We start from the raw sequence: 17,934 nt of genomic DNA, 5'->3' as shown, positions 1-17,934 counted from the left end.
CTCTGAGCTTTTCAGGTACCTGGGATGACGATGGTTATTCCTCATATTGGTCTCCCCCGTTCTTAAGTGGGTATAAAAGATTTGTGGGGTTGTTTTGCTTTTATTTCAGACAGCTCAACCTTAATACAGGTCTCTTAAGACTTTGTTCTGGCATCTCAAGGTTGCTCTGCGAGGTTTGGCCGCTGTAGCTCGAGTGTCGGATCCAGATAAAAAACAGCAAAGAAAGTAAACCGGACCTCGAACAGGATGCGAAGTTGGTCGCATACACGCAGAGCTCTTAAAAGGGGATTATCGGTAGGACCACCCGCTTGAGGCAGTGGGGAAGGCAGGGGACGTGCCGACCGGATTAATAAGGCTCTAGTGTTGAAGCTTGACCTTGGCCAGTCGCGTCCCACCCGCGCTTTCATACTGCCGATGCAAGGAGGCTGCCTAGGGGACGAGTGGTGCTGCGTGTGCCCCTGCCGTCCGTGGGGCCCGCAGGCCGGCGTATTTAAGGGGGACGGGGGAGTGATCCATGGGGATTTAACATCCATCTCCTATTGCCACGGCCCCGCGCGACTCCCAGGCCAGGCTCCGGCAGGGCTGACCCCTGCCACAGTGCCCGTGGAAGCTGAACCCGTGGTCTGCCGGGGTCAGGCGCAACGCGGCGGCTCCCCCGGACCGGGCACTCTGCTGGGGGTAGGAGGCGGCCGGCCCCCACGAGAGCCGCGCCGGCCCCTCCCGGGGGTGGGCGGCGGGCGGGGCACGCCGGCTCCTCCTCGCCTGGCCGCGGCTAGTTTCGGAGTGGAGCCGGGGGCGACGGTAGCAGGGGGGAGCAGCGCCCAGTGGGAACAAAGCGGAGGGCGGGCGGCCGGCGGGGCCGAGCCGGGTGCCTCCCGCAACAGGTCTGTCCGCGCGTCCCGGCGGCAGTGCAGGCCCTCCACTTCCCGGGTCGCCGGTCTCCCGCTCCGGGCGGCGAGGCCGGCACCGGCCGCCCTCATGCGGTTCGGCTCCAAGATGATGCCGGTAAGTCTCGGGCGGGCAGGGCTGTGGGGGCTCAGATCCGTCTCGGAGCGGCGGGTGGCGGCCAGGGGCCGTCCGCGGGGACGCGGAAAGTTGGAGTGTAGCAGCGGGAGGGAAAATGGATCCTGGAGACGTGGAGAGGGGCGGGAGGGCAACCCCCCCCCCCTCTGCCTTCCCTTTCTCTGGCCAAGGCGGGATCCGCATTCGCGGTGGTGCCGCGCAGGGGCTTCCCCTCCCAGCTGCCTTTTTTTTTCCTTTCTTTTTCTTTCCCTCTCAGCTTTTCCTTTTCTTCCTCCTCCACACCGGGATCAACTTGTTAGACGGGCCTGCTGGAGCAGAGCCAGGGCTGGGGGGAGGGGGGGCCGCCCTCGGCAGCGCAGCGGTGGGGCTGGGGTGGGCAGGTCACAGCGCCCAGGACCTTGCAGCTGGTGGATTTAAGGCTGGCCCGGTAGAGTTCCGCAGGGGGTGAACGGACGCCTCCTCTGAATCCCCTCCCCCTCTTTTTTAATGCTATGAAGTTCTTGGAAGACTTGAGCTGTGCTGCCTCTGCTGTTTCCGAAGGGCTGTGGGGGTGGTGATTTCGTTTCCGAGCGGCCGGACTCCGCGGGGAAGATGGTGTCCATGTTGTTTGCGGGTTAAAGTGCTCGGCAGCTCTCGGGGGCTACCCATCGCCGTCTGCGGGAGAGTCTCCGGAGCTGCTGTTTGGCTCTGCCTGCCTTAAAACCGGCCCTGAGCTGGGAGGTGTTTCAGTTCTAACACTTCTGAAAAGCACAGGGAGGACAGCGTTTTGGCGTGAGTTTTAAAACTACACCGACGTTGGCAGCTGAAGATGGGTGAAAGTACAAGCCCAGCGACTTCGCTCGGTTTGCAGCGCTAAACATGCAAAGGTGACGACGTAAAAGCCTTAATTTCCCTAAAAAGTGCGCCTGTCCCTGAAGATAGGATTTGACCAGCGGGGATGCACCATCAAATCTGTTGTTCTGAGAGTCCCGAGTATGTACAGAAAATTACAGGATTCTTAATACTTGCTTAGTCCGTGCTAAGGGTGCTTAAAAATGTTCTCTCCCCCATCCTCCCCCAGGCGATGTAGCCTTGCGGCGCTTGGTACCGAGTAGCTTTGCACGCATACCTGGTCCTTTCAACAGCGCTCTTCTCTTAAAGATTTATTTCCAGCTTAACTCTTCCAGGAGCTGCCTGAAGCAAGTGAGAGACGAACTGTGTTGGGAGGTGAAACTGGGAATTCCTACTGAAAGGATGTGGGTGTTTCAGGGATGCTTGTTTTGCTATTGGTGTGAGCTTCTTATAGGCTGGATATTAGGAAGAAGTTCTTCATAGAGAGAGTGATTTCCCATTGGAATGGGCTGCCCAGGGAGGTGGTGGAGGCACCGTCCCTGGGGGTCTTCAAGAAAAGACTGGCTGAGGCACTTAGTGCCATGGTCTGGTTGATTGGTTAGGGCTGGGTGCTAGGTTGGACTGGATGATCTTGGAGGTCTCTTCCAACCTGGCTGATTCTATGATTCTATGATTCTTCCTCTGCATTTAAGAGGGAATAATAAGCGATAATTTGATCTTGCAGAACACTAGAGAAGGCTGGGTGATTATTACTGTAACTAATGAGGGAGGGACAGAGAGAATATGAGCCCAACTACAGATTAGTTGTGCAACTGTGGAGGTGTCTACCCATGAAAAAAATAAGAGAAACAAGCATAATGAGGTGCTAATTCAATCCAAGTCAAAACCGAGCTAGGTAAGCATCCTCCTATAACAGCAAAGTCTCCAAGAGATGGTTGTCACCAGCCAGTTCCTTGTCACTGAGTTCAAATAAAGGAGAAAGCAAGCAGGAGCAGTCTTATCCCATCAGTGTTTGCACATGACAAATTCCAGAGTGTGCATTGCCCTGGTGGCTCAGACTTCACTTTGGCTGATGACTCGCCTCATTAGTGATTCTGGCTTTTAACCATTAAATAGAAGCATGCAAACACTTTGTGTATGCTGTGAAGAATTGAAGATGTGTGAGGATTGGCTGTGGCTAAATGAATTAAAAAAAAAAAAATATTACAAGTGTCAGAACTTTAGTTCATCTTAAATAAAAACAACACAACAAAAAAAAGGGGAGCTTTAGTATAATCTTTAGATGTCCAAGAGTTATATTAAGCAGAAGGGTTTGAAGTGCTGTGGTCCACTGACTGTTTGGCAAATCATCAGCCATTTGCCACTTTGAAAACGTGTTATAGTAAACGCCTGTGAATAAGAGAACCAGTCCTATGAGGGGCTGAAGGAGCAGGGGTTGTCTAATCTGGAGGAGAGGAGGCTGGTGGCAGACCTTATTTCTTCTCTGCAGCTTCTGTTGCAGTGAGGTGGGGGTTGCTCTCCCTAGTATCGGGTGATAGAACAAGAGGAAATGGCCTGAAATTGTGCCAGGGAAGGTTTAGGTTGGGTATTAAGAAAAACTTCCTTTCCTAAAAGAGTGTCCAGGCATTGGAACAGGTTGTTTGGTGGAGTCACCAAATCGCCATTCCTGTAGGTGTTGGAGGAACTTCTGGATGCAGAGCTTTGGGACACTAATGGCCCTGATGATGTTAGGTTGATGGTTGGACTTTTGATGGTCTTACTGGTCTTTCCCAACCGAAACAGTTCTCTGATCCTGTGATAATAGGAAAGCATACAAAGTACTGTGCCAAGAGTAGTTTTCAGTATTTGTATTTCTACAGATTTCCATGTCTCTTTCGTTTTGAAATTCCTTTCCCCCTCCCCCAGCTAGTTCTCATTCTCTTTATAAATAGGTTGTAAGAGTTTAGGGTGGGAAGAAAAGGCAAGGCTTGACTCAAGTCACAATGGGCCAGGTCATCTGAGTGCTCTTTTGTTTACACACTAATGAGGTGTTCATGGGCTTGAGTATCTTTATCTGCCTAGTTTGAATGATAAGTAGTAGAGTGGTTCTAAGCCATCTGCAAAATGTTTTGTTTCTTTCTTAACATTTCTTACAAGGTCTCTTTGTCTTCTCCACCCTCCAAGTGAAATTGTGCAAGACTTTTAACTCTCTTCTCCAGGTCTGTGTCTCCCTTGCTCCAGAAGGCAGCGTGGACTAGGGATTAAACGACACAGGATGGTTTGTGACCTCAAGCACATACGAGCAAGGATGAGTCCAGCCAGGAATTCACCTCTGGATAGCTGCCAGTGAAAAGCCTGGAAACTGCTGTAGCAGCATAACTATTCCTGCTCCTGGGAGACTACCCCGAAATGGGAATGTTTTCCTTGCAGTGATGACAGATAGGAGTTAAGCTGCTGCTGTAACCATATGTTAGGACAATGTGACTAAAAGACTACATAAGGGTGTACGAAGTAATTTGCATGCAGCTGTACTGATGAAGGTAATGATAGGGTTAACACTGGCAAGCTGTGTGAAGTTGTCTCACCTTTCATCTGGGAAGGCTTGTGGGAGTGTGATTGGTACCGTTAAATTGTGAAAAGGAGCTGGAGACACTTACAAAAATAGCTTATTTTTCTGCAGCATAATTGATCTCCCTTATTTTACATGAAGGTGAGCATGTATTGAGAAATAATTGGTGGTATTGTTCATACTGGATTAAAGGGCTTTATGCAGATAGTAGGAGGTAACACCGACTGAGCTATGCTTTAATACCCAATGAAGGTTTTTGGAGCAAAACTCTTCGGTGAACTACATAAAGTTCTTTTTGTTTTGCAATTTGACTTAATGTGCAGTAGTTATTGGGAGCCTCCTTGAAATCAGGATGGATCCAGATATGCAGATATATGGTTAGGGTCGGAGACTAACTTGGCAAAGTGGAGAGTGCTTATATTCCTGAATCAATGTTGCCTTCAGTCGTGGCTTACACTTCTGGAAGTTTCCTGGTTGCCATGTATTCTTTTCTAATCAAGTTGAATGCAACCCTACACCTCTGTGCGTTGAGGGTCGGACTAGATGACCTTTAAATGTCCCTTCCAACTCAAAGCATTCTATGATTACTCCTGAAGTCTGTTGAATATGTTTTTCCAAGTGGCATTCTCTGAGCTATTTTGTCTGTTGAGCACTTGTGTTCATGGCCAGATTGGTGGGGGGCTTTGAGCAGCCTGGTCTAGTGGAATGTATCCCTGCCCATGGTGGAGGGTTGTAACTAGGTGATCTTAAAGGTCCCTTCCAACCCAAACCATTCTATGATGCTATGATTTTCCACTTCTTTTTTTGTGGATATGTGTATTGATTTTTAACCTTTAAAAACCAACAACCTACCATTGAATTTGTTTTGCTTGTTTGATTGGGCAGCTAATTGGAATTGCCATATGGATGCTAGAATATTGAGATAGTGGAGTTGGGCAGTTTCCCTAGGAAACACTTTCTTTGCAGCTTAATTGGAGCAATGTGAACAGAAATTAATCTCTTGGCTTTAGTTCTGAGTTTACAAGCAAACTGACCCCTGCACTTTGTTGTGATGGTACAAGTAGGTGATCTGGAGGATCTCACCCTCATTTCCTTTGGTCTTTTAATTATTTCATCTCTGATCATTTTCATCAGCCATTGTGGCTGTTTTCTCTTGTCTGCCTGCACAGGTTTAAGTCCATGAATGGGACTTCAGGCTGTGAGCTCGTCTGAGTGCGTGCATCATGTCATCATCTGATGATTTAGTATCAATGTGTGTTTTGACTGAGTTTCCATTTAATAAGTTAAAAGTGTTAATATTGTGATTGCCTTCAAACATTTGAATGTGGTATTTAGTGTTTAATCTAGAGTGCTGGATAAGCTTAGGTGATTATTTTGCCACATTGTCTTACTGCTGTACTTCTACCCCTTATGCTTCTCTTACAGTCTGCAACCTGTTGTGATGTACAGTAGGAAACATTGCATTGAGATTCCCACAGTACTCCTTTTGGTTTTTTTTACCCCTCTTCCATATTATTACAAGATCATATATTTTTTTTCCCCTTTTATTCTGTCCAGTGAATGAATTATTCCAGGAATAATTAAAAAATGAATCTAATTTCTCCAATGACATCTTTAATACATTAACTCTCCACTTGCAATTTGTGTTCTGTTTACACTGCAGTGTATTGAAACCCTGCATTTCTTTGTGTGACTCTTACCAGAAATGGGGGAAGGGCCATATCACAGATTCATCCCTAGATCAAGCTGTGCAGGCCATGGGAATAGCTAATTATGCTGCTTCTGATCTGTTCAGCAGTTCAGAGTGTGAGTGCCTCGTGGGGCTCTTGTGTTTGCTGTTTCAGTGGTGAAGTTTGGTATGGGTGGATAATTCACATGGTGTATTTATTTGTGTTTCCTCCTGGTGTTGCCAGATGGGATCTCCGCTGTATTAGCAAGCAGGTCTGCTTTGTGGGATTAATTTGCATGCAAGTCAGTTGGACTTTTAAAGAGGCAGGTCTAAAGGGTACTTTGTCAGAATAAACTAACAGGATGGCAATGTGCCTAGCATTGCTTTCAAATTATTGATTAAGAAACTCATCTTGAAGTTGCTCCGTTTGTCTAGCCCCTGTCCTTGTTAGCCTGCCCTACGAAGCCTCCTTTCTCCCACTCTGTCCTTGTCCAGTGAAGGGCAGAGTTGTGCCTTGCCTGCTGCACAATCTCTCGGCTGGGTAACCCCAAAGAGATACACTTTAATGACCGTGGTGGTCTTGTGTTGATGCTTGGCTTTGATCTTGGAGCTCTTTTCCAACCAAAACAATCATAGAATCATAGAATCAGCCAGGTTGGAAGAGACCTCCGAGATCATCCAGTCCAACCTAGCACCCAGCCCTAGCCAATCAACCAGACCATGGCACTAAGTGCCTCAGCCAGGCTTTTCTTGAAGACCTCCAGGGACGGTGCCTCCACCACCTCCCTGGGCAGCCCATTCCAATGCCAATCACTCTCTCTGCCAACAACTTCCTCCTAACATCCAGCCTATACTTCCCCTGATTGCACAACTTGAGACTGTGTCTCCTTGTTCTGTTGCTGGTTGCCTGGGAGAAGAGGCCACCCCCCACCTGGCTACAATCCTATGATTCTGTCAGGAGAACTGACTCAAGCTACCTCCTGTGGCTTGATGGCGCAGCCCAAGGAGGACTTTTTGCTTCCTTTTGCACTGTGTCCACTTAAAACAAAGGAATCCCCAAATCCCTTTTAACCTGTGAGCTTTGGACTACCGTGAAGTGTAAAACTTCTGGAAAGTGGAAGATGCTCCTATTCATAAGGTAACAAGCAGATAACACTCTGCTCTCGGTTTTATTGTCTTCAGGCCTGGTTTCTCTCAGCTTAGTCACTCGTGAGTCAGGCAAAGCCCTTTTGATCTTTGGTTCTCAGAGGTAGGGCGATGTTGTGTCTAAAGGTCGCTAGAAATCCTGGACATCGTGTGAAGTAGGCTTAATTATCTTAGTCATTGTTACTTAACTGTTTCAGAGGTTTAGGACTTCTCTATGGAGCATGAAAGACCTGAAATTGTACTTAAGTGTTAGCTAACTCTTGCCGTAGCTGAGGGTTAGTGTACACGGAGGGGTAATGGTGAGTGAACGGGGGATGGAGCAGCAGCTCTGACTTTGTCATAGAATCAACCAAGTTGGAAGAGACCTCCAAGATCATCCAGTCCAATCTATCACCCAGCCCTGTCCAGTCAACTAGACCATGGCACTAAGTGCCTCAGCCAGGCTTTTCTTGAAGACCTCCAGGGACGGTGCCTCCACCACCTCCCTGGGCAGCCCATTCCAATGGGAAATCACTCTCTCTGGGAAGAACTTCCTCCTAACATCCTGCCTGTACCTACCCTGGCACAACTTGAGACTGTGTCCCCTTGTTCTGTTGCTGGTTGCCTGGCAGATGAGACAGTAGTATCGCAGTAGTATCATCAAGGTTGGAAGAGACCTCACAGATCATCAAGTCCAACCCTTTACCACAGAGCTCAAGGCCAGACCATGGCACCAAGTGCCACGCCCAATCCTGCCTTGAGCAGCTCCAGGGACAGCGACTCCACCACCTCCCTGGGCAGCCCATTCCAGTGTCCAATGACTCTCTCAGTGAAGAACTTTCTCCTCACCTCCAGCCTAAATTTCCCCTGGCGCAGCCTGAGGCTGTGTCCTCTTGTTCTGGTGCTGGCCACCTGAGAGAAGAGAGCAACCTCCTCCTGGCCACAACCACCCCTCAGGTAGTTGTAGACCAACCCCCACCTGGCTAAAATGTCCCTTCAGGTAGTTGTAGACAGCAATGAGGTCACCCCTGAGCCTCCTCTTCTCCAGGGCATGTTAAAAGGCAGAAACCAATCTTCTGCTTGCTTTTGCTGGTTGGTTTGGTGGTGGGTTTTTTTCTTTTCCTTTGGGTTAATCATTAATATTCTGAGTCTTGCTGCTAGTGTTTAAAGTTAGTCATGCATGTGTCCTTTCCAGTTGTTTCACCATAGCAATGGCATCATGTGGACATCGAATGCAGTTGCATATAAAGGGTGAGCCCTTTGGGTTTTGCTTCTGTGGCCTTAATACCAAGGATTTTATTGCTGAGAGGGTAACATGATTTCTGTACCTATTTCTCCTACGCTACAGTAATGCTTCCAGGTCTTAATAGCAAATGATCCTTTGACAGATGGCTGTGTGCAGTGCTCTAGTTTTTATTGGCATCTATTTTAACAAAAGGAGATTAGGGCAACATTTGCTGTCTCTTCAATGATTTAATTTTCTTTATTTAAAATCCTACTCTTACATCTTTATTTCATCCTTTTTTTTTTGGCAAAATAAACTAGATAAGTTTTGCAATCAAACCTGTGCTGCAGTTGTCTGTTGTTCTGCATGGTTGTCCTTGGTTAGGAATTGGATGCACGAAAACTTTAATGTGCAGTACATCTGAATTAGTGCCCAAACAAGTGGAAACATGGACATGATCACATTGCTGAACTCGAAAGCTTCTGACATTACTGAGTTATTCAGTATCCATCATCTGGTCTGTACCATGCTAGTTGCTATGGATCAGAGCATTTAATTAAGGCAGCAGGCACTGCAGGAAGGTTAAGCCAGTTGTAAGGGCTTGTAAAGGGTCATGCAGTGAGTTCAGCCTGGGATTTGGGAAGACCTATAGAGTGAAACCAATTGGTGTGCTGTGGTGTGGCTGGAATACAAGTCTGTCATATCCAGTGTAAGTATTAAATCCTTTTGTTTAAAGTAATTACAGTGCTTGTACTCCTGCTTCTGTAGGGTTAATCATGAGTGGGGAGAAAACCTTGACCGTAGCTCATTCTGTTCCACCCTTGAGAACAGTCCCCCAAAGAGGTGCTTGTTCAGAAATCTTTACGTGGTGTTTCTATTTCATTGCTGAAGGCATCTTGGATTTTGTTCGTCTGTTTTTGTTGTTGCCTCTTTTTTTTGGTCAAATAAGTTATGAAATTTTCCTTGTCTTGTGATATTTTTGTTTTGTGAAGCTTAAGCACTTAATGAACAATTGAGATCTAAGCTGTTGCAGTAGAGTGTTAAGGCCATTTGTTTCCTTAAATTAGAAGTCAGGGAAGAGTCTCTGATTTTGTTGGGGTTTTTTTTTTGCCTGAACTTCAGATTCTTTCTGTCATTTAAAAGAGGAAAATCCACTTCTCTTTAGATCTTTTTCAGCAGGTTCATTTTTAATGCTGTCATTGCTATCTCGTTTGAGCTCGGTGCTGCACCAAATCACCTATGTGCTCTGGTGCTCCAGAAGCGCAGCAGCCTGCCGGTCTGTGACCATGACACAGTCGTGCAGTCTGTGCAAAGAAGGAGCTGGAAGACTACACGTAAGCACTGGTGTAGGGTATCTCTCTCGAAGGCTTGGCCGTCTGCAAGGTGATTGTCCCCTTCAGTTTCAGTAGCCACAAGCAACTGCAGCAAGGCACACAGGGATATCAAACCCCCCCCCTCCCATTCTTACTTTTGCTGGACAAAGTTGAAGTTGTGCAAACTGTCAGGGCTAAACATTTGCCCAGAAATGTGCAGGAAGGCTCCTGCTCTCTGGAGCTGAAGCTCTTATTCAGCTGCTTCTGTCGTACGGTGATAACTTGGTGGTAATTTCCTTGCTGCTTAACAGTCATGACTTATCTGCTCTAATTTCCCCCTCCCCACCCAGAGTGTGTGCAAACACACTTTTCTCACCCTACTCTCCATCCTTTGTAGGTGACCTGATTGTAGAACCTCACCCTGATCAATATCTGGACCATGCAAAGCAGTGATTGATGGCTCCTGCCATGGCTTCCAGGGAAAAGAAACCCATTCTTGCAGTTTTTGGGCATCTGGGGGCTGGGAAGACCCTCTAAAGGGTGGGAATCGCCCTGTTTATTAACCTCAGCTGTAGCAAGGCTGTGTGTGTCTCGGTGTGATTAAGTGTTCAGAAAAAGCTGACATAGCAGGGGATCTGACTGATCTCTGGCTGCAAAAGAGGGAGGGAGGTGTTGCTGAGTTGTGAAAGGCAGGCTGCATCAGGGCCAGGCAAAATACTCCAGACCTCCTTGGAGAATGCCAGAAAGCTCTTGTGAAATACTAAAACCAACACAGTGACTGCCCTGGGTCATGCACCATCCACCTTTCTGGGGAGCACTGCCTATGTGTCATGCTGTACCACAGTCTATTTATCAGTGATAGCTGTGCTGTGTCTTCCAGCCTGTTGAGAACACATTTTACTACCAGTAAAGGTTTGTATGCAGAAGCTATGGAAACATCACTGTCTGATTCTTGCTCTTATGTTCTTATTCCTATGCTATTGTGTGTAGGTTTTGCCCATAAGGTCTTTCTGCAGTGTGGTTTCTCAGTGTTCCCCAAAAAGCTTTGTTATTTAGAGTGCATCTCTTGCAAATAGTATTTAGTAAGGTTGACTTAGAGAAAAAGTTTTCTACCTTCAGGTAAGCTGAGTGAGTGACCAAATAGAATAGAGCTGAAGGGGATGATGATTTCTGGAGTCCTTGGGGTAAAAGCTGCCTGTTGAGGAGCCTGGCATAATACAAATGTTGATTTGATTAAAATTTACTCCATTTAATTGATTTAAAATAGCTGTGATATCACCTCAGTGAGCACCATTTCATACAAGGCTGGCTGTGAAGATTGTTAGACCTGACTTTGCTGGCTACAACATGCAGAGGCACCCAGCAAGCCTGCTGCCTTGCTCTGATGAGCTGCTCTCTCTTCCTTCACTTCTCAGCTGGTGTGTCTGTGTGTAAAGCCTGCTATTGCCTGCCTATAAAGAGCTCTGGGGAGTGAGCACCAGTTAAATAAAACTTGTCAGACAGTGATCAACTGCACAGTCTGCCACTCTTCTGCAGCTTCTGTTACAGTAGCTGAATGCTTCCTTGTGAAATTTAAAGTGTGTAGAACTTCACACTACACCATCAAAGGTTAGATCAAGTAGGGTGCTTGGTGGGTTAACAGACTGATTGAACAGGTGAGAGTTCTTCTCATTTCTGATGCAGTGGTAGGTATCCCATTATAATGAGACTGACAAAGGCCAGCTGCCTGTCCATCTTTTCCAACCTTGGAATAGTCCCACTGGTTTCCTTTCCATTTACACAATAACAAGGAAGATCCATCTGTTTTGTTGCAAAAGCTCAAGGTGTCTTCTGTGCCAGCTGCATGTGTGCTGCTTCAGTATCTGCACACTTCCTAATGACTTCCTGTGTGTTTGCAGCCCAGAAGTGATAGGACAAACCTACTTTTTTATGGCTTAGAATTCTTCTTTATGGCTTTGAACTCCAGCTGTTGTCAAATAGACATGATCTACAAACACTGGCATTTCATGCTTGGTTGTCTTTGGCATTCCTGGTGGGTATGTTGGTTGCCTGCATTGCTGCTTCTGCACAGGCTGCTTGCTCTTGGCAGTCATTTAGGTCTGATGAGCAAAGGTCATCCTTCAAGGTTACTCTTTATTGCAACAGGAGTGTGTTCCCACCCAGAACTGGTGGTGAGTTGGAAAGGGCTACTCTTCTGCAAAGGTATGGTGTGGCATTACACCTAATTAAGTTAATAGTAGGATGCTGCTTAAATGGATGGTCTTGTTCCTTTAGTTTTCCATCCCCACCCAAAGCCATGGGTGTTTTGTAGTTTCTCCTTGACTCCAGTAAGCACTTGGGTGATGGCTGAGAGGAAATGCTACCTACACTGAAGGCAAAAAGCAACAAATGACTTAGATGGTGGAAGTGATTTACCTTGTGGCTCTGTAGTCGGTCGTAGTGGGGTGGGATTTGAGAAGAGTGTGGCTTGCCTCTGCCAGCTCACCATTTAGGTGCTCAGCTAAGCTCTAGCAGTCCTTAACTTCCATGATGTTTTGAGAGATGGTAATAAAGGGGAAAATCTCCACCATCTTAAGGTGTTCTCATTCACTGTGGGGATTAAATTGGTCTAAACTGAATGTCATATCTGTCCTAGCATAACTGAGAAGCTCACATAGCAGGAAGCCTCTGCTTCCTGGAGGCAAGTAGATAGGAAGCTGAAGCTGACCTTAGAAGTAGTAAAGCCCACAAATTCTGCTTTGTGGTCTGGAACTCCTGTTCTGAGTTTGGTTGGTGGGCTTTTTTATTGGTGAGTTTTTCTTTATTGCTTGTCCTGAAGTTAGAGGTTGAACATGTTTTGAGGCTGCAGCATAAAGGAGATGTCAGCCTGCAGTGGGCTGGAATGCCCATATCATAGGATCAGTCAGGGTTGGAAGGGACCACAAGGATCAGCCAGTTCCAACCCCCCTGCCATGGGCAGGGACACCCTACCCTAGATCAGGCTGGCCACAGCCTCAGCCAGCCTGGCCTTAAACACCTCCAGCCATGGGGCCTCAACCACCTCCCTGGGCAACCCAGTCCAGCCTCTCACCACTCATGCTCAACAACTTCCTCCTCACCTCCAGCCTCAACCTACCCATATCCAGCTTTGCTCCATCCCCCCCAGTCCTGTCACTTTCTGATATCCTAAGAAGTCCCTTCCCAAATTCTTTGTAAGCTCCCTTCAGATCCTGGAAGGCCACAAGAAGGTTACCTGGGAGCCTCCTCTTCTGCAGCCTGCACAGCCCCAACTCTTTCAGTCTGTGCTCACAGCAGAGCTGCTCTGCAGTAACAATGCACTTCAGGGTACCAGACTGGTCAGACTGTGGCAGAACAGTCCAAGGAGTGTATCTTGTGATTTTCCTACACTGCAATTACTCATGTACTTTAACATGTGTCATTGTTTCAGATGCCAGAAATGATGTGTCCTCTGACCTACCTGTTCATGTTATGACTGTTTGGGTTTGACACAGATTTGTTTCATGGAGGTAGAACACAAATTTTGGCAGCTGTTTCCCTAGGGGAGCAACTAACATGATGTAAGAAGCAATGTTTTTCAAAAGCATTTGGCATGGAGCTCTAAAGTTGCTGGGATTGGAGTAAACAAGATTTCTGTACTGCTTTTTTTTTTCTAACTTGTTACATGAAGAGAAGGGGAAGAAATGGCCTGAAATTGTGCTGGGGGTGCTTTAGATTGGATATCAGAAAAACTGTATTTACTGCAAGAGTGGTCAGGCATTGGAACAGGTTGCCCAGGGAGGTGGTGGAGTCACCATCCATGGAGGTATTCAAGAAATGTGTTTGCAGTGTGCCCTTGCAGCCCAGAAAGCCAACTAGAGTCTGGGCTGCAGCAGGAGAAGTGTGGCCAGCAGGGCCAGGGAGGTGATTCTCCCCCTCTGCTGTGCTCTGCTGAGACCCCAGCTGGAGTACTGCATCCAGTTCTGGAGCCCCCATTACAAGAAGGATGTGGAGATGCTGGAGTGTGTCCAGAGAAGGGCCACTGGGATGCTCAGAGGGCTGCAGCAGCTCTGCTGTGAGCACAGACTGAAAGAGTTGGGGCTGTGCAGGCTGGAGCAGAGGAGGCTCCCAGGTGACCTTCTTGTGGCCTTCCAGGATCTGAGGGGGGCTTCAAAAAAGCTGTGGAGGGACTTTCCAGGCTCTCAGGGAGTGAGAGGACTGGGGTGAATGGAGCAAAGCTGGATATGGGTAGGTTGAGGCTGGAGGTGAGGAGGAAGTTGTTGAGCATGAGAATGGTGAGAGGCTGGAATGGGTTGCCCAGGGAGGTGGTTGAGGCCCCATGGCTGGAGGTGTTTAAGGCCAGGCTGGATGGGGCTGTGGGCAGCCTGATCTAGGGTGGAGTGTCCCTGCCCATAGCAGGGGGGCTGGAACTGTCTGATCCTTGTGGTCCCTTCCAACCCTGACTGATTCTGTGAAATGTGTGGACATGGCACTAGGGGACATGGTTTAATGGACTCAGTGATCTTAGAGGTCTTTTCCAACCAACCCAATCCTATGACTCTATGATCTGTTTTCTGTTGCTATTAAATCACACAAAAATAACTCATTATTTTCCCCAACTGGGAGAGGTAATGACTCTCCAAAATCCTTTTTTCACCTGTTTCAATACTCTGCCTCCTCCATGACTGCTCCCAGGAGCTCAGCCTTCTCTTACCAGTAAGTAGAAGGCAGTAAATTTGGTTGATGTGGCAGCCAGGCACCTGTTCCATGATAAACATGGCTCTGTCTTGCAGGTTGTGGTGGACTCAGTGCTTCCTGGTGTGAAGATTTTCTTTCTTCATTGCTGAGATTATTACATGTTGGCTGGAAAAGGCAAAAATGAATGATTTATAAACCCAGTGAGGAGTTGGTATCTTATGCAGTGGGTGGTGTGGTGTGGGTGGTACAGGTGCTGTGATAGCCTGTTTTGTTTAGCTGTAGGTTGTGTTTAGTATGCTTTCATCCCTCATGTGGGTGTAACTCTTTTTGCTTTCCTCTGGGAAGAGTCCTGACTGGTACCAAAAAAAAACCACCTTTTTTTGTGACTACAGGAAAAATAGTTGGTTTTCTTTTTGTTATAAGGATAGATGTGCTTCCTAAGGGACTGTTTTGAGAGGTGTAATTCTCCAGTGTCCTGACAGGCACACTTACTAGGTAGGCTTTTTATTGGCTTCTAGCCATCTAGGAGATGAAGTGAACAGTAATGCTTATTCTCAGCAGGGCAACCAGCAACAGAACAAGGGGACACAGCCTCAAGTTGTGCCAGGGGAGGTCTAGGCTGGATGTTAGGAGGAAGTTGTTGGCAGAGAGAGTGATTGGCATTGGAATGGGCTGCCCAGGGAGGTGGTGGAGTCACCATCCCAGGAGGTGTTCAAGAAAAGACTGGATGAGACACTTAGTGCCATGGTCTAATTGACTGGAATTCCCCCCTCTCCCCTTCCCCCCTCAGCCACATGGGGTTGGTCTCTTCTTCCAGGCAAGCAGCAACAGAACAAGGGGACACAGTCTCAGGTTGTGCAATCAGGTCAGGTCTAGGCTGGATGTCAGGAGGAAGTTGTCAGAGAGAGTGATTGGCATTGGAATGGGCTGCCCAGGGAGGTGGTGGAGTCACCATCCCTGGAGGTCTTCAAGCAAAGCCTGGCTGAGGCACTTAGTGCCATGGTCTGGTTGACTGGCTGGGGCTGGGTGCTAGGTTGGCCTGGATGATCTTGGAGGTCTCTTCCAACCTGGTTGATACTATGATTTTGTGTACCACTGTAGACATGACCATGGATGCCAGTATGAAGACAATTTCAGTAGTACAAAGACTGCCTCTGGGTTCAATGCAAGTATAGAAAATTGAGATGATTCAAGCTTCAGCTTGAGTTCATAACCCTGCTCATTTTGTTTGGATCTTGCTTTGGCTTTAGGCTTTTGACAAGTGCAGCATGTGTTGTGGTGCTGAAAAATGGGAGGAGGAGCAGCTGTAAACACCTGTGGTTATGTTGGGTGAGTTAGAGTGGTGGTGTCCTTCTGCAGAGCATAGTACTTACTGTAACAATTACCTGGCTTAGAAACATCTATTGTTTTAAATCTACCTGAAGTGAATTGATTTTTCCTTGTTTACCCAAGTGTTCATAACTCACTGCTGAATGCAGAAGATGAGACAGAGTCTGCCTGAAGGGGCAAGCCTCCAAAGGCCACATTTTCCAGGAGGTGGAGGAGCAAGCTCCAAGTAGGACACCAATAATACAAGCCTGAGCTCCATGTGTAGGCTTGCTTTTCTGCCAGCCAGCTTGCAGCAGGTTTTGGTGAAGTGTCCAGCAGTGAAAAGTGGTAGCTCTAAGGACCTATGAGGAAGGATTTGGGGAGAAAGGGAAAAAGTATTTGAGAGCAGGGAAATGTGTGGAGGAGTGGAACCTCCTAGTTGGCAATGGGAAGAAGGCCTGTGAGAAAGTTAGGAAGGAACATTTTACAAGGGCTTGTAGTGATAGCATAGAGGGATTGGATTTAAGATGGAAGAGGGGAGATTAAGACTGAGTGTTAGGAGGAAATTGAGGGAGCTGGGGTTGTTTAGCTTGGAGAAGAAGAGGCTCAGGGGTGACCTCATTGCTGTCTACAGCTATCTGAAGGGAGGTTGTAGCCAGGTGGGGTTGGTCTCTTCTGCCAGGCAACCAGCAACAGAAGAAGGGGACACAGTCTCAAGTTGTGCAATCAGGGCAGGTCTAGGCTGGATGTTAGGAGGAAGTTGTTGTCAGAGAGAGTGATTGGCATTGGAATGGGCTGCCCAGGGAGGTGGTGGAGTCACCATCCCTGGAGGTGTTGAAGCAAAGACTGGCTGAGGCACTTAGTGCCATGGTCTGTTTGATTGTCTAGGGCTGGGTGCTAGGTTGGACTGGATGATCGTGGAGGTCTCTTCCAACCTGGGTGATTCTGTGATTTTAAATTCTTTCCAGTGAGGGTGGTGAGACCCTGGAACAGGTTGCCCAAGGAAGTTATGGATGTCCCCTCCCTGGAGGTGATCAAAGTCAGGTTGAACAGGACCCTGAGCAGTGTGATCTAGTGGAAAGAGTCCCTGCCTATGGCAGAGGTTTTGGAGCTGTATGCTCTTTAAGGTCCCTTCCAACCCAGACCATTCTAGGATGCTATGAGTGAACATGCTGCTCTGTGGTACAGTAAGATGAAGACATTCATGGTTTGTTTACCATGAATTCCTGCAGTTGTTTAACTTAATCGGTGCAAATCCAAGTGTGGGTTCAGTGCCCAGCAGAATGAGCTGCACATGATGTGTGGGCAAATGTGGGTGCTCAGTAGAAGGCTGTGGTTTCCTACAGGCCCTACTGAACCCAGCTAACTCTGTGTGTCTTACACCCCCCCCCCCCCCCAGAAAATAACCTTTGTCTTTTCAGAGCGTTTTCTTCTGTTTGATGCTGATGTTGCAAGAAATACCTGCAGTGCAAAAAGTACAAGAGACTTTGGAAGCCACTCTGGATTGGAGGCATTGTTGCCTTCAGTGATCTATAGTAGCTCAACCAAGCTGCTTGGGAGTGTGTTCCTCTTGTGCTTACCATTCATCTGAAGTAGTGAGCTCATTTGAGCCATAGGACCAACCAGGTTGGAAGAGACCTCCAAGATCATCCACTCCAACCTAGCACCCAGCCCTAGCCAGTCAACCAGACCATGGCACTAAGTGTTTTCTTAAACACCTCCAGGGACAGTGACTCCACTACCTCCCTGAGCAGCCCATTCCAATGCCAATCACTTTCTCTGGTAGGAACTTCCTCCTAACATCCAGCCTATACTTCCCCTGGCACAACTTGAGACTGTGTCCCCTTGTTCTGTTGCTGGTTGCCTGGGAGAAGAGGCCAACCCCACCTGGCTACAGCCTCCCTTCAGGTAGTTGTCGACAGTAATGTGGTCCCCCCCGAGCCTTCTCTTCTCCAAGCTAAATAATTCCAGTTTCTTCAGCCTCTCCTCACAGAGCTGTGCTCCAGGCCCCTCACCAGCTTTGTTGCCCTTCTCTGGACACCTTCCAACACCTCAACATCTTTCTTGAATTGAGGGGCCCAGAACTGGACACAGCACTCAAGGTGTGGCCTGAGCAGTGCTGAGTACAGGGGCAGAATAACCTCCCTGCTCCTGCTGGCCACACTGCTCCTGATGCAGGCCAGGATGCCATTGGCTCTCTTGGCCACCTGGGCACGCT

At 47.8% G+C, this 17,934-nt stretch overlaps 1 protein-coding gene across 1 annotated transcript in view; it reads left to right on the top strand.

Annotated features, from left to right (window-relative positions):
* Window positions 1-811: 811 nt before the first annotated feature.
* Window positions 812-17,934, top strand: part of TP53BP2 (tumor protein p53 binding protein 2) — an 82,982-nt gene continuing 65,859 nt past the window's right edge. The window contains exon 1 of the mRNA XM_064164573.1: window positions 812-1,005. Within this exon, the coding sequence (XP_064020643.1) occupies window positions 979-1,005 (27 nt within the window). The 5' untranslated portion in view covers window positions 812-978. The remainder of the gene's footprint in view (window positions 1,006-17,934) is intronic.

This window comes from Pogoniulus pusillus, chromosome 25 (genome assembly GCF_015220805.1).
Source record: "Pogoniulus pusillus isolate bPogPus1 chromosome 25, bPogPus1.pri, whole genome shotgun sequence".
Classification (NCBI taxonomy): Eukaryota; Metazoa; Chordata; class Aves; order Piciformes; family Lybiidae; genus Pogoniulus; species Pogoniulus pusillus.
The sequence above is the reverse complement of the archived record's forward strand: the minus strand, read 5'-3'. Positions and strand labels throughout refer to the sequence as shown.